This window comes from Antechinus flavipes, chromosome 2 (genome assembly GCF_016432865.1).
Source record: "Antechinus flavipes isolate AdamAnt ecotype Samford, QLD, Australia chromosome 2, AdamAnt_v2, whole genome shotgun sequence".
NCBI classification, from domain to species: Eukaryota; Metazoa; Chordata; class Mammalia; order Dasyuromorphia; family Dasyuridae; genus Antechinus; species Antechinus flavipes.
This window is the reverse complement of record NC_067399.1, coordinates 577,280,916-577,296,586: the sequence shown is the minus strand read 5'-3', so window position 1 is coordinate 577,296,586 and position 15,671 is coordinate 577,280,916. Positions and strand designations below refer to the sequence as shown.

General features: G+C 37.7%; 1 protein-coding gene across 3 annotated transcripts in view; it reads right to left on the bottom strand.

The window, feature by feature from the left end:
* Positions 1-11,622, bottom strand: part of HOMER2 (homer scaffold protein 2) — a 153,417-nt gene extending 141,795 nt beyond the window's left edge. The window contains exon 1 of one of the 3 annotated variants that reach the window (XM_051981195.1): positions 11,397-11,622. In XM_051981195.1, coding sequence (XP_051837155.1) covers positions 11,397-11,401 — 5 coding nt within the window. In that variant the 5' untranslated portion in view covers positions 11,402-11,622. Of the gene's footprint in view, positions 1-11,122; positions 11,228-11,396 lie in introns of those variants that run through there. The other 2 variants (XM_051981196.1, XM_051981198.1) reach the window with 2 other exon arrangements.
* Between the last annotated feature and the right edge of the window lie 4,049 nt (positions 11,623-15,671).

Here is a 15,671-nt window from a genome sequence, read left to right as displayed (position 1 = left end):
TATAAGTCAAAATGACTTTGTTGTTCTTAAAACAATATTGCTGTTACTGCAAACAATGTTCTCTTGGTTAGATTCCCAGTAATTAACACAATGTCTGGCTTTAAAAATATCTGCTAATTAATTTTATAAAGAAATAAAAAAAAGTAAAAGAACTGGTCCCACTCAGAGATGAAATTTTATTTTCCCTTGAGTTAGGAACATTTCTCTTAACTTTCCATGAAAAGTTTGTTTAACCAGATTCAAACAGTGATTCACTTATACTAGGACATCCCCCATCCTTAATCCTACATCCTCCGCTGCTCAAGAAAATTCAGTTGCCAGGTTTCAAACCTCAATACTCCAATAGGGACTTCCTAGTTCCAGAGAGACATTTCTGCTTAGTAGGCTTCCCTAAGGAGAACCTTTGCCTGAAAACATCTGAAGCTGTTTATTATTCAAATCAGAAGAATAAGGAAATCTATGACAATAATCACAACAATCCTTTACCAATGGAAGGTTACTAATGGTAAAATCACTTAATAGAAAAGACAGACAGACAGACACACACACACACACACACACACACACACACGCACACACACCACGGAGTAAAAAATACTTAGTAAACAATAATCCACAACTCTCTCCTAGCAAAGCATTATCAATCCCCCAATTATATGAGCATTTGCAAAAGATCTCTATGCATGATTTGGGGGTAAGAGAGGGGAGAGAGATGGACTGGGGGAAGAGACAATAACAACACTTTCATCCAAGGTATGCTAACTGTCCTTAGTTGTCCAATTCATATACCAGAAGGACCAACAGAGGCAGCTTTTCATGAAATATTCTTTACTAAGCATATATTATTTTGCCATACTAAATAACACATTCCAGTGTTTTGACATAGATTATCTTAGTTGATCTCATTAACCTTATAAGATAGGTATTATCACTCACATATTGTGGATAAATAAACTAATGTGCAAGTGATTGACACTGACAGTAAGAATGAAGAAATAGTGAATATGATAGAGTATATAAAGCAATGGACTTGAGATCAAATCCAAAAATTTAGGCCCTTAACTTCTCTGAGGCTCAGTTTCACATCTGGAAAATAGGGAATAATTGTACTAACGGTTTTATGAAGAAAATGCTTTGTAAAGCATTATTATTACAAATTCCCACAACTTATTAAATTAATATTTCATCTGTACCTGTTATCAAGTTAGCATGGTCACATAAAAATAGAATCCCTTTTAAAACTGTTTGGTGACTAAGTTTACTACATGTCACAAACTTCTTTCTATTAAGCTAAGCATAATTTGCCTCTAAAATACTATCTAGGATAGGAGAGACATTCAGCTGATACACTAATCTGATAACTAAAAATAATACAAGCCAGTAGAATATCCATGTGACCTTAAAAAAAAACTTCAAAGCATCCCAGATACAAAGCATGACACCAAAATGTACCTATTGCATCATAGCATTTGTTGGGGGAATACACAGGATAGACTTTTTCTAATCTAAATGTTTAATCAATGCCAGAGTCATGCTTGATCAGCCCTCAAAAGGAGACAGCAGGCAGAGTGGAGTAGACTGGGAGTTCAGAAAACCCAAGTTCAAAACTTGCCATTTATTAGCTGTGTAATCATGAGCATGTAAATCATTTAGCTGAGCTGCAGATTTCTTAACTATAATATGAAGGGATCAGGGTAAATGAGTGTTAAGGATTAAATCTATAATCTTATGATTCAAGGATCATTTTCCTCTGAAAACTTGATTCCCTTTTTGGGTTGTGGTGTTAAATCCAATGTTTCTTCCTTTTCAATTTCCTTTCTACAAAATAAATAAACTAATAAAAGAAAGGAACAATACCAATTCTTATCTTTGCTTCTGCATACCAAAAAAATTTGCAATTTTCTATTTTTTAAAGAGAGATTCCAATAAATTCTTTCTGTATATTAGTATGTCTACTGAAGCTACTAACTAGATCACATGACCAAAAACAGGTCCATACAGGATATATTTGAGGCATTCATATTTGGGCGGGTATGAATTGAGTTGTAGTTTGCATCTCTGGTATTTAAAAAAATAAAGGGATTTCTCATCAATAAGAACACACAGATTCATCTAAGTAGTTAAGTTAGTTTTGAGAAAAGAAAGATCCTAATCAGTATTATTCAATTCAATTTATTAGAAGGATAAAGTTTTTCTATTCTATATCATCATTATATGAGAAAGCACATGAAAAATACGCACAGCTCTTAAATGAACAATTCATTAGACTTAATAATAGCCACTATATAACATTTATGTTCCACATACTGTGCTAAGGATTTTATAATTTCAGTTGATCTTCACAACAATCTAGAAGGCAGGTAATATTATTATCATCCCCTTTTTACAGATGAGAAGCCTGAGGTAAATGGAAAATCTCACTTCAGATATTTATTAACTATGTGATTTGACTTCAGATATTGCTGACTTCAGGCCCAGCACTGTATCCAATGCACTACCTAGCCACCTAATAGAGTATTTAAGAATTTGGATGCTGATAGTAAGTGGAACTGGGACAAATATGACTTCAAATTCTATTTGATGGCACATGATTCCTACTTACAGTCACTATCTTAGCCCTCATGTTAAATTTCATTCTCTCTGCTAAAGTCAACAAGCAAGTAAGGAACTCAGAGAATTGATTACCCTAATCTGGTAGCATAGAATTCATTACCCAACCACTGGTAGGGAACTGGTAAAAAACAAAGGGACTCCAAAAGAATTTGGACAATGATAGTCATGAATGACTACTGATAGAAGTTATTTTTTTTCCTTTCAGGTTGATAATCATGTCATGACATGGCAACCCAAAGACTCAACACTAAAGGGCTTTATGTTAGATCTGCTCTAATCCTAATACAGTATTTGGGTATTGCTGATATTCAGCAAATCATATCAGAGTGGTCTAAAGCATGTCTATGTGAGCCTAGGCAATTATTTGTTGTTTGGTCAGTTAGTCAGGTCTGACTCTTTGTGACCACATTTAAAGTTTTCTTAGTAAAAGTACTAAAGTGGTTTGCCTTCTCAAGCTCATTTTACAGATGGGGAAACAGAGGCAAAAAAAAAAAAAAAAAAAAAGACTTGCTTAGGGTCACACAACTAGCACAAGTCTGAGGCTGTATTTAAACTCAGGTCCTCCTAGCTCTAGGTCAGTCATTCTATCCAATCCTAAGTGTCCCCAAGAAACTCCTAAGATTCAAATGTGGAGATGATGCTGATGTTATTAAATGAAAATCTCCTCACTGAAAAGACCCTGTGTCAATAAAAATACAGCCATCCCCCACCCTGAAAAAAAATTTAAAAGATCACATAAGCTTTTAATAGCCATATCAGAATCCTGTCTCATGAATAGTGTAGATCTTCATTATCAAACTTAAGAATTCAACAGATAGCTCCTGATCTACTGGGAACACTGGTTCTACCATAAAAAGGGTCCTGTCATTCCTAGGAGCCTGTTCCACTGTTTAACTGTTTTTGCTGTTTGTAATGTTTTTTATAATGCCCGGTCAAACCTTTTTTTGTATGGGGGAAAAGAAGTAGGGAGACTCATTTAAGCCAGGTTCCCTTGTTCCTTAGATGAATTATAATCAGACTATCAAGCAGTATTATGAATAGAATTCCCCTTAGTTCTTTGACAACCATTCCAAGTGTGTTCCCCCACAAGCACATTTATATTCTAACAAACTAATTCCAAAATATAGTTTAAATAATTCTATCTGCCAGAATGAGACAATATGACTAACAGCTCTGGAAGGTAGAGCTGCATGAGACTTAATCATGCATTCAGCAGAATCTTCAACACTGACAAACTTCCCACACAACACATACCCTGCTAAGAAACATACAACAGCTGGTTCAAAATCCAGTACTTACCTCCAAAACCTATAAATACAGCTCGGAGGCACAGGCTACAGTCTCCAGGTACTGAACATTTAGACAATAAGCTATACTTAAAGTACAAGAAAAAAAGATATTAAAATACTTGAAACTTAATTTCCTCAAACTGTTACTTTCTGTTGAGAAAACTGGGGAGGGTTAACCAGGAAACAGGAAAACTTGGAGAAGGGAGGAAAGAGAAAGATAAAAACTGTTTGGAAAAATATCTAAAAAATTAAAGCATGGATCAAGATATATAAAAAGAGCACTTGACTGGCATAAAAATTATTCTCATCTGAAAAAGATCTTTTTGATAAATGTTTTTCTTCATTGTATTTAAACTCCTATACTGTAGTTCAAGTTTTATATGCCAAGTATAAAGTACTGAAAATGAAGAAATCTCCTTTTCAAATTAAAAGTTTTTGACATAAATTTTTGAATTTTTGTAGAGAAGTTCACTTTACAAATTTGTAGATCCTCATCCAAGCTATAAGTCCAATTTATTAGAAACAAAGGAAATAAAAGCACAAATCCCATCTCTGTCCTAAAATTAAAAGTGAGTATGATTTTCCTTTTGTTCCCTCCTCTATATATACTCCTTTGAATTTTACTCCCTCCCCTTAAAAAAATAAGTGAATTTCCTTTGTGTTTCTTTCTTAGAAAAAAAGTGTGTCAGGCTTGAGTACCTCAGAGGAAATGCCTTTGGTTTGATTTGCCTCCTCAAACATTAACAGAGAGTTTTCTGTTTATTAAGTGCTTTATTGTCTATATTCATCATTGTTTTAACCCATATAATGTTTTGCTTTTTGCCCTGACAAGTTCTAATCAATCAGGGAGAAACAATTTGAACATCTGGGACTTGGTTCACCATCATAATTAATCTTTGATACTCCCTATCCAGCTCCCCATTTACTAAGTGACATCCAAAATGATAAAGCAGTTAAGTGGTATAATTGTGAGTTAGATCTTCTAAAACTTCTCTTTTCTACTGTAATATGCTTAAGATGAATTACCCTTGGAATAAAAATACAAATACCAAATTGGTCATAAAATTATTTATATTTGTTCCAATGCATCCAAAATTAGTACTATTTTTTCAGTATAAACTTATGTACATTTTCCCCCTGTGTTTTGGTTTACTCCAACTCTCCTTGATTGACCAACAATAGGTCCCAGGCCAAGTTCTCATTGGTCCAGACCGATTTAGAGTAAATATAAATAGCCATCATTTCTGTTTTGGCCAGAAACCCTGAGGAGAATCATCCTTATGGATATCATTTAGTAAGTAAATGAGGATAAGTTCCCCACTTCCCCCATTTACTTATTTATATAAAAAGGAGTAAAAGAGGAGATTCTTAGGCTCAGTTGCTACCTAGCCTTAATCACTGAATGGGTGCTGCCTCAGTCAAACAGACCCGTTGAAGACCTTAGCTTAAAAAGACCAAGGTCTCCCATTTCATCCAGGACCACCTCCAGTCTTCCTGACCTGTATCTGGCCACTGGACCCAGATGACTCTGGAGAAGAATATGAGATTGGTGACTTTGCACAGCTCTCCCTCATTTAAAATCCAATTCACTTCTATGTCATGGTATTACCTCCTTACGACGTCATGGTCCTCTTTGAGAATGAAGGACAAACAACAACGTTTCCCCCTGTTAAAAGGATCCCATTTTAGAAACGCCCCTGTGTTCAAATCAATACAATAACTAAAGATGACTTTTATATCTATGATCCCTTTTTCTTCTTAATTTCCCATCTGAGTCTTAAGATCTAATTCAGAGGATGGACTGGATAACTGTTACTACCCAAGCACAATGTTAAGATCTCCTGACATTTCTTAACCCACACCTCTTACTGTGATCTCCATAATAGGACAACTACAAAGTGTACACCCAGACTGCAGCAGAAAGGCAATAACACTAAGATGGGTGTGGGAGATGAGAAAAATGCAAATGAATATTAGCAAAGTAATTATCATATAGTTCCACCCCTCCAAATCACCCACAATAGGATGAATGATAATTGTTCTTTATCCTTTTTGTGCAAAAATGCACTCAGTTTCAATTGCCCAATTGATAATATTTCCAACTGCTAATAGGTAGCAATTTTACTCCACAAAAGACTTCTTCCCCTACAATTAAACACAGAATCAGATTCATAGGTATGGAAAAAAACCCAAACAGAGGTTGTCCAAGGCCAGTCTCCTAGTCAAACAGGTGCTACCCTCTAGAACATCCCTAATATGACCTTTCATAATTTCTAAGTCTAGAAAGACATTCTGTAATTTAACATAAAAGGGGAATTTTCAAAAGACTTCTATATTAGCCTCTTTTTATAAGTAAAAGAATTTTTTGACAATTTTTTTCAAGATTTATCCATATTTTTAAACTAGAGATTATAGCTTTTCAAAGGAGGACAGCATTATTCAATTGGCTGGAATAGGGACTGGCAACCTTTCAGAAATGGGATGCCAAACTGCTGATTCCTGTTCTTCTGGCACGTCAGGAATGGGAGGAGGCAGCCATAGACAAGGAGCACAAGAAAGCTCCTAGCTCAAAAAACATGTCTTCCATATAAGCTACTAAAAACTCATTTAAATCAATCTCCTTTTAAAGTCTCAACACCTCTCTGCCTCATCTACTCAGGGATGCATGGTTTTAAATCATTGTACTTCAATGTAAATTATTTTAATCAGATTTTTACCCTTTCTAAAATCTAGTAGATATTTATTCAGCAGAGATAATGGGAGTTTGTTTGTAGGAGGAGAAAAAGAAAGGATTCACCGATGGAGTTCTTTAAAGGTGGAGCCCCTTTAATGCTTATGAAATGTAAGTGAATATATACACACACTCCTCTCTCTTCCCCTCTCACCCTCTCTCCTTTTTCTTCTCCCCTTCCTTCCTCCCCTTCCCTCTTTTCTCTTCCCCCACCTCAATCTGTTGCCAAGGTCATTCTATTTCATCTTACAACATCTCTTGAATATACCTTGGACATTATGATCATTCTGCTCTGGATAGGCCCTCATTATCTCAAATCTGGATTATTGCAATAGTCTGCTGGTTGGTCTCCTTTGCCATAAATCTCAATCCACTTAGATGATCCTCCATTCAACTGTCTGAAGGATCTTCTTAGAGCACAGGTGGGTATGTCATCATGTTACTAGAAAACTCCAATGGTTTCCCATCACTTTTAGGATCAAATAGAAAATTCTCCATTTGGCACTCCAAGTCCCTTACTTTAGCTATCTAGCAATGCCAGCTTCCTTACTATTCCACAAACAAGACACATCATCTTCAATTCTGTGAATTCTCGCTATCAATGGCTAACTCCCATATCTGAAATGTTTTTTTTCCTTCAAGTCCCAGGCAAAATCTCTTCTCTTATATGAATTCTTTCCCAATCCTTCTTAACTCTAAAGTATTCCCTCGTTATTTCCAATTTAATTTGTATATTGTTTGTTTGAAATAGTTATTTGTATGTTGTCTCTCTCATTAGATTAAGACTTACTTGAAAACAAAGATTATCTTTTACCTTTCTTTGAATCCCCAGAACTTAGCACAATATCTGGCACATAGCAGGCACTTTGTAAATGTTTACTGACCAACTTGACATAAACTTAATGTATACAGAATTCTTCAGAACTATTATTATATTAAGCAGAGTATTCCTGCATTTTTTATTCTTAGATGATCTGTGACAGTGAATAAAAGAAACATAACTAAAATCTACCAAAAAACACAATTTCCTAATTGTAGGGAATAAAAATTTGAGTATTTTTGATCAGCAGCAACAACAAAAACCCACAAAACAAAAATCATTTTAGTATGTTCTTTGAGAGTTTTCCAAAGACATTGCGTCTAGGGTTTTAAGTGGATATAATCATTTAAAAAAATAACAGTGTACCTACACATTTGGATGAAGGAAAGAATGGAAAGTTAAAAGGTAGCAATGTTCATTAAAGGAAAGTTAATAGGTAAAGTATAACATTACTGAAAAGGAAACCTATAGTTTCAGATAACCAAGATTATGTCATCCTTAACTTGCAATGCTATCTGCAATCTTCCCCACCCCCATCCCAAAAAAAGTATACATAAAGAATATACAAATACAGTTGGTTTTGTTCATTTAAATTGATAAAATGAATTTGACTAAATCAGAACGGCAAACTATTTTTTTTCTTATTGCAGAACAAAAAGAACATATAAATATATCAGGATCTGGCCAATAGTCTTCAAAGTTTTCATTGTGGTCTTGTATTTCTAAGTCTGATTTTAACATTAAAAGAAAAGTATATCCAAACACTATTTCTTTGTGTGTCTTGGTTTCCTTTCAGGCTGCTTCTTTAGCAAACTATTTAAAAAGTATTAAGCAGTCTGAGTAATTTTTACAATTTCCAAGCTGGCTAATTGGGCTAATAAGTTGGGTTTTTGTTTTTTTTTTTTAAATCTTAAAGACTTTTCAAGTGATAATCTACCTAAAAGCTTTAAATGGAGTAACTTTAGTGGAGATAAAGGGAAAATATGAAAAGCCAGATTTTTTTTTCTCAAGATGGGTCATTTTTTTTTTTTCATTTTTTCCTTCCAATTACCAAATTCTCTTTAAGAATTAAATAGGATCCATTTGACCTTGAAAAATGGCCAACCCATCTGCTTCCCATCTCCCTGCCTGTCTACCTTCAACCAGCCAGAAGAGGGAGATAACAGGTAGAAATGACAGGTAGAAGAAAATTTTAAAACGGCTGTTTATCTATAACTAAGTAATGAATGGTGTCTGATATCTGATGTTAAAACATAGTGAATTAAACCATGCCTAAACAAACTACCCAAGGCAAATTTTTTGCCAGTAATTCAAACACACAAAGATGAGTTTCTGACATTTTTCTTAGGTTTATTAGTGGACATCTTGATACCTATACAACCCTCTTCTTTCCGCTAGTTAGAGCTGATGGAGGGGATGAGATGAAGAGATGAAGAGTTGAAGAAAATAAAGTTTAGGTACTAGATTCCAGCTAACTGTATAATATTTGAACATTAAATTTCCCTATTTTCTTCTTCCCCAAACACCTAAAAACAATTCTAGAACCCAAGAATCTATAAAGTTCCACACTGCACAATGGAAACTAAAATATAAAGTATAAATTTTATATATTAATATATATAGCCAAATTTCTATGATGGGCCTATTGAAAATGATCCAAGTTATCCAAATGCACTTTGCTCAAGTCATTGTGTAGAAAAAAAAAATAAGCCATATAATCTAGACACAGTACTGATTCACTCCACAATTTTCTAACTGAACTAGATAGGACCATAATATTCACAATTTATTATATATGAAAAGCACTATCAATGAAATAAACTGCTTAGCAACCTGTAAGAATATTTCAGTTACTCAATTTTCATGTTTTCCCTAATAAAATAATCTCCCTTCTTTTCTCTTCAAAGAAAACTCAAAAACAACAAGAACAAAACCCTTTTCCTAGGAAACTTTCCCTAATAAATCCTACTTCAGATTATTCAAACACCCTACTTTCTATATACAATAATCCTCATTTGATAATCTATTTAAAAGGAGGAAGAAAATAGGACAGATCCTTTTAACATTTATCACCACATTGTTTCTAGGGAAAATGCATCGAGTTCTAATTTCTGATTACAGTAATACATGCACCACTTGAGGAAACACTAGTTGTGGGAGAGACTATACCATGGGGGAGGAGTGAAGTCCCCTATAAAGGCCAAAGTGGCGTTTCTCCTGAAAGTCTGACATACATGATATATGTATGTTTACATGTTTAAGACTTTTACCAATAATGTATGTTGGGGGAGAAATTCCATTTTTAACTTGTATTTGCTCTATCTTCCTCATTACAGAATAGAAAAGGAAATTGATCTTTTAACTCCTATTTTAACATCGAGCCGCCCACATTTTCTAAACAGGGAGCCTGGACCCGACGGAAAAGAACACTGGGCTGAGTTTAAGAACCTGGATTTCAATCCTCCTCACTCCACCACTAACCAGCATTACAATCTTGGGAGAGTCCTTTTAACTACTCCGAGTCTCGGTTTCCTCATCTAGAAAATGGGGATAATAACAGCTGTTCTGCCTACCTCAGAGAGTTATTGTAAGGATCAGATGAGATAACGTATGAAGTAGCCGTGTAAGCTAATTGCTGCACAAATGGAAGGTATTCGTCGTAGTAGTGTAGTGCTTTGTAGTCAGGGCTGACTGACTGTGTGACTCATGGCTCTTACCCAGCTACACCAAAGAGGAGCTGAAAATAAATACAGGTTTTTTAAATTAGTTTGTATACGCAGACTGATTAGTCAATTCAACATCAAAGTACCCCAGCGACACCTGTGAAATCAATCTTACTTAATCTGCCATCCAAAGCCAAATCTGAACACTGACTCGCCATCCTCTGAACAAAGTTGTTCGAATCATGTTTTGGGACAACTGTGTTGGGGGGGGAGAGGGGGAAGGGAAGAGAGGAGGGGGCGGCGGTGTTTGGGAAGGCGCAAGATGTTTTTTTTTTCCCCAGATAAATATCTGAACTTTAATTTCTACGCTGACTGCAATAAAATCAATCGCCGAAATCAATCTGCAAACTCTTGACACTCTCTTAGATTAAACACCACAGTACTTGTGCTTGAATTTGACCAGATTGTGACTCCGGAAGACCGAAAAATTGACCGTGTTTGCTCACCTAACTTTTTAGTTGTGCGCACAGTGGCGCCTACACCCGCCGGCTCCACCAGTCAATGCCCCAGAGCCCAGCCCGCTCCACATCATCAACCTGGCCAGTTCTGTGGCGCTCAACATGTCAGAAAAGACTTTAGGAAACCCACCCAGTTAGCCAGATCCAATGCTGTGGCTGCCTAGCGATGCTTCATTCATCTGGAGGACGCTACTGTAACAGCTCCACCCCCCCTCCCCCTTCCCAGTTCCTGAGAGGCCCTGGGCGGAGGGCACCCAGGTTCCGCAGACTTCGATTCTCGGCCCCCTCTCTCTGCCCCCCGCGCGTCCCAATTCTGGCTCCCCTTCCCTGTTCAGACAGATCAGTCCAGAGCCCCACAGTGCCCATTCAAGAAAACCGGGCGGGCGGGCGGGACTGGATCAAGCAACTAGGGGAACTCGATCGATAAACGAGGGCTAGGTCGGAAACCTGCCCCGAAGAGGGCGATCAGAGCTGAACCAGGCGCGTACCTCAGCCCCGGACTGCCCGGAGAGCTCCACGCTGAGGAGAGCGGCGTGCCACTATGAGGGGCACCGGGCAGAGTGGAAGGCTAGAGTTCCGAAATAGGGAGACAGAGAAAGGGAACAGCCAAGGAAGAAAGGAGGAGAGAAAAAGACAAAGTGAGAAGTATATGGAGAAAAATGGTTGGGGTGGGGGGAGAAAAAAAGGAAGGGGGCAAAAGGAGAGGGGGAAAAACAGGGAGGAAGGGACGGAGGGCTGGTGAGCAGCGGGCGCCGCACTCACCCCATCTCTGCAGGCTTGCCTGGCCGCCCACTCCGACGGGACTCTCTGGCATTCGCTTCTTGCAGAAGAGCTTCTCCAGCCGCTTCCGAACTTGGCACATGCGGCTCCTAGTCTGCGCCCCACTCAATCCCGGCGCGGCTCCATTCGGCTGGGCTGTGGGGCCGCCGCCTGGCAAGGGCGGGGGCGGGGCGGCTGGGAGCTCCGACGGCGAGCCCTCCCTCCGCCTCCGCCTCCTCCCTCTTTTTGCCTCCTCCCTTTTTCCCTCCCTCCGCTCCTTACATAACCTTGAGTCCCCGGCGGCAGCGGCGGTGCGCATGGGCTCCCGGAGACTAATACGCCCAGAGCCCAGCTGGGGACCAGCCCCAGCACCATCCCCTATATCCCGGGCAGCTGCAGAGTGGAGGGAGAATGAAAGAAAGAAAGGAAAGAGGAGGAGTCTCTTTGCCGCCTTAGACACTTTTGTCCCTCCTCCTCGCCGCACCCTAACCCGCACCAGCTTTCATTCACAGCTGTCTCCGGCCGAACCACTCTAGCCCCACTCTGGGATGATCTGTACACCTGGTAGATTGCTGGCATCCCTCCTTCTGCCACCTGGTCTGGAATACACAGACCCACAGAACTTCTGAGCTTGGAGGAACCTTAAGCATCATCAGACCACCATTAACCGGAGGTCCACTTACCCCCCCGGGGGTACTCGGATAGATTTCTGGGGGTCTGTGAATTTGGATGGGGGAAAAGGTATCTTTATTTTCAATAATCTCTAAAAGAAATTTAACATCTTCAGTTAGGAATGTCGGTAACAAAACTGTCCTGTGAACAGGTCAGTAACACACACGAAAAAGGGTTAAGAACATCTGATCTAGACCAATTCCTTTTTTTTTTTTTTTTTTTTTTTTTTTAAGCAAAATGAGGCCCTCAAAAGACTCTAATGGGCTCAATTAAGTTAGTGATACAGGGAGGATTAGATCCAAAATTTTCTGATGCCTTGATGCTCATTCTAGTGACCTTTCCCCTACACCAACTTTAAAAAGTATTTATTAAATATCTTTCTTAAGCCTTCCACTGCCCCCAAATGGCATGGAAATGACCCTGGGTTCCTAAAGGCTATTATGCAAGATCTGTTACCTGCGAAGAAACAGGAAAGAAGAGATATCAGAGTAATGGTAGGAATGAGCTATCTTGACAGAAGCTGTAGCTGGCTATCAAATCAGGAGCTTTGTTTTTTTTTTTTTTTTCTTTCTTTCTCTTCCTTCTTGCTTCCTTGCTTTCCCTTTTGCTTGTGACAACTACTACTAAGAGATGGTCTCTTAAGGAATGGAGAGCATGGTTGTCTGCTGTAGTGTTTGTCATATGCACACAGATGGAATCAAAGTATTCATTTCTCTAGATCAAGAGCTCCTGAATCCCTTTAGACTGAAGTTTTTCTCTAGGATTAGTTGGAAACTACAAGTTGTTCTAGAAGAAGCTTCCAAGAAAGACATCCTAAAAATAAATCAATGATATGAGGATTTCAGAGCTTACTTATGATTCTTTTCTCTAATGCTTATAAAGAATAGCTAATAGCTTCACCATGTACATCACCAAAAAAGGCACCAAGAGCAAAGTGGTAAGAAATAAAGCTTAATATGGTATGATTAGCTGCTTACTTCAACAATTAGAAATAAATGTAAAGATTGTCCCTTCAGTCAGATTTCTATCATGGGAAGAGTGTTTACACTATATGTCAGGCACAAAAGATAGTTTTTGCATTATAGTTGCTCAAAGAGATCAAACATTTCCCCAACAATAGCAGTTGAATGGACATCCAGTTCCTATGTAAATATCTCTCAGATAGGCACTGAATGTGGCATTGAGTCAAGAACTAAATAGGAGATTGTTGCTATATCAGATTGCAGAAATTGTATGGCATTTTCAATTGTCTCAAGCTGCTCCCTGATGCACATCTTTTAAAAATCAATATTCTCCCAGTGAAGTTATACCTGAGATCCATGAATTCTTCCAAAAGAATAAAAATTTAAGTGACCTAGATGATCTTTGGTAGATTCTAAGTAGGCTACAATAGATTACTAACGATGCCTTGTGCAATGTGGCATAAAAGACACCAGGGACATATATGATTGAAAAGGATGTAGGCCAGCTATATTTGTTACAAGAGAAGACTTTTGTTTGGTAGGGGCAGAGTGTTTATGAGAAGCAATAGAGGTTTAAAAAAAAAAAAGAAAAAGAAAAAGAGCTTCAATTAAGCAAAAAATACACAGAGAAAATTGGAATTACAGAATGAGACACAAACCTGGCAATATTGTTCTTAAATTGTATGACAGTTTATGATCTCACATACAATTTCCTTTTGTCCTTCTTTATCTATTGTAATGTTTGTGTTAACGATTGTAATTTTACAAAAGAATTTAAAAGTGACAGATAACAAATGGATAGTCCCTATTGTAGCACTTGTTCCATAAAATATTAAAAGATTCAAAAGTTTTCAGCAACCTGGGTAGATCCTTTGTAAATAATCATAGAAGGACATGGACAAGAACTGCGCAGGAGGTGAAACTGGGACTCAGAAGTAGAGAGGATAGATTCATGTATAGTTGCCAAGTTCAATAAATTGAAAAATGTAAAATTTCCAGGTTGAGAATAATCTGTGCTAAAATTGTCTAAACTAATAACCATATAAATACTTTGGGTTGTGAGACAGATAGCTCAATTTCTCTCTCTCTTTTTCTCTCTTTCTATGTATATGTATATGTGTATATATATACATATATGTGTGATATATGTATATATGTGATGTATTTATATGTGTGTGGTGTTGTACATATGTGTGTGTGTGTGTATATATATGAAAAGAGAAGAAAAGTGACAGAGGCAGAGAGAGAAATGAAGAAAAGAGCAAAAGAATCTTAAGTGCTGATCTAAGATATCTAGGAATATGCACTACTGTTAGGATATTTGATAGAGGAGAGCAAACTGAAATTAAGGTGTGGCTCCCTCCCACCCAAGCTCTGAAAAGTTTACATTAGATAGGATTCAAAGTACTAGCATATGAGTCACATGTACACGGTTAATCAAAATTGACAGAGCAATTTGAAGTAAAATAGATTGAGATAGATATAAATAACTATAAATAAAACTTAAATAAAATTTGGGTGTAGCCAAAACACAAAAGAACCCAAAATACAAGATTGTATGGATCCAGCCAAAGTCCTGGGCATGGTAACCCAAAACAAAAATGTAGAGGTTGAATCTAGGACCTGGATTCTTTTAACCAGATATCTTTTAACCAACTCCAATAATCCTAGAAAGTTGAGTGCCAGAGGGATTTGAGCTTAAGGCATAATCTTAGCCTATAAACCCCAAGATATCTTGTGAGGTTTTAGTGATCAAAACTAACATTCCTTTGGGCACAGCAGTAAGGGTATGAAACATAGTATATTAACTTTTCCTGGACAATATAATAAATCATTTTCCTCACAGCCTCCAGGCTTTTAAATATCTTGAGCTGGATGTCTAGTAGAAATTTTTAACTCAGCATATCCAAAATAGAACTTATTGTTCCCATTAAACCCTCCTTGCCTCCTACTTTCCCTCTTACTGTAGAGGGCCTTACATTCTCCCAGTCCTTCAGGTTTGAAATCTAGGAGTCATCCTGAATTTCTCACTTTCTCTTCTCTCCCCCTCCCCCATATCCAGGTTATTACAAAATTAGTCATTTTCTCCAGTTTCAACATCTCTCAAATCTGCCCCCTTCTTTCCTCTAACACTGACCACCACTCTAGTATAGGTCTTTCTCATCTCACACCTGGACAGTGGCAATCATTGCTGGTGGCTCCACTTGCCTCAAGTCTCTCCCTGACTCCATTTAGCCACTAAAGAGATTTTTCTAACTTGCAGGTCCAACCAAGTCACTCCCATACTCAATAAATTCCAGTGGTTTCTTATTGCCTCCAGGAGCAAATACAAATGCTGTTTAACATTGAAAATCCTTTATGATCTAGCCCCTTCCTACTTATTCAGTCTTCTTACACCTTCCTCCCCAATGGATACTTTAGGATCCTGTGACACTACCCCGCCCCCAAAACAAAACACTTGTTTCCAGGCATTCTCTCTGCCAGTCTCCCCAGCCTAGAAGTCTTTCTCAACCCACCTTAATTCTAATGCCTTTCCTAAGTTAATAATTTTATGTTATTTTGTATATCGCTTGTTTTGCATGTATTTGTCCTTGAGGACAGGGACTGTCTTTTCCCTCTTTTTGTATCTCCAGTGCTTAGCAAA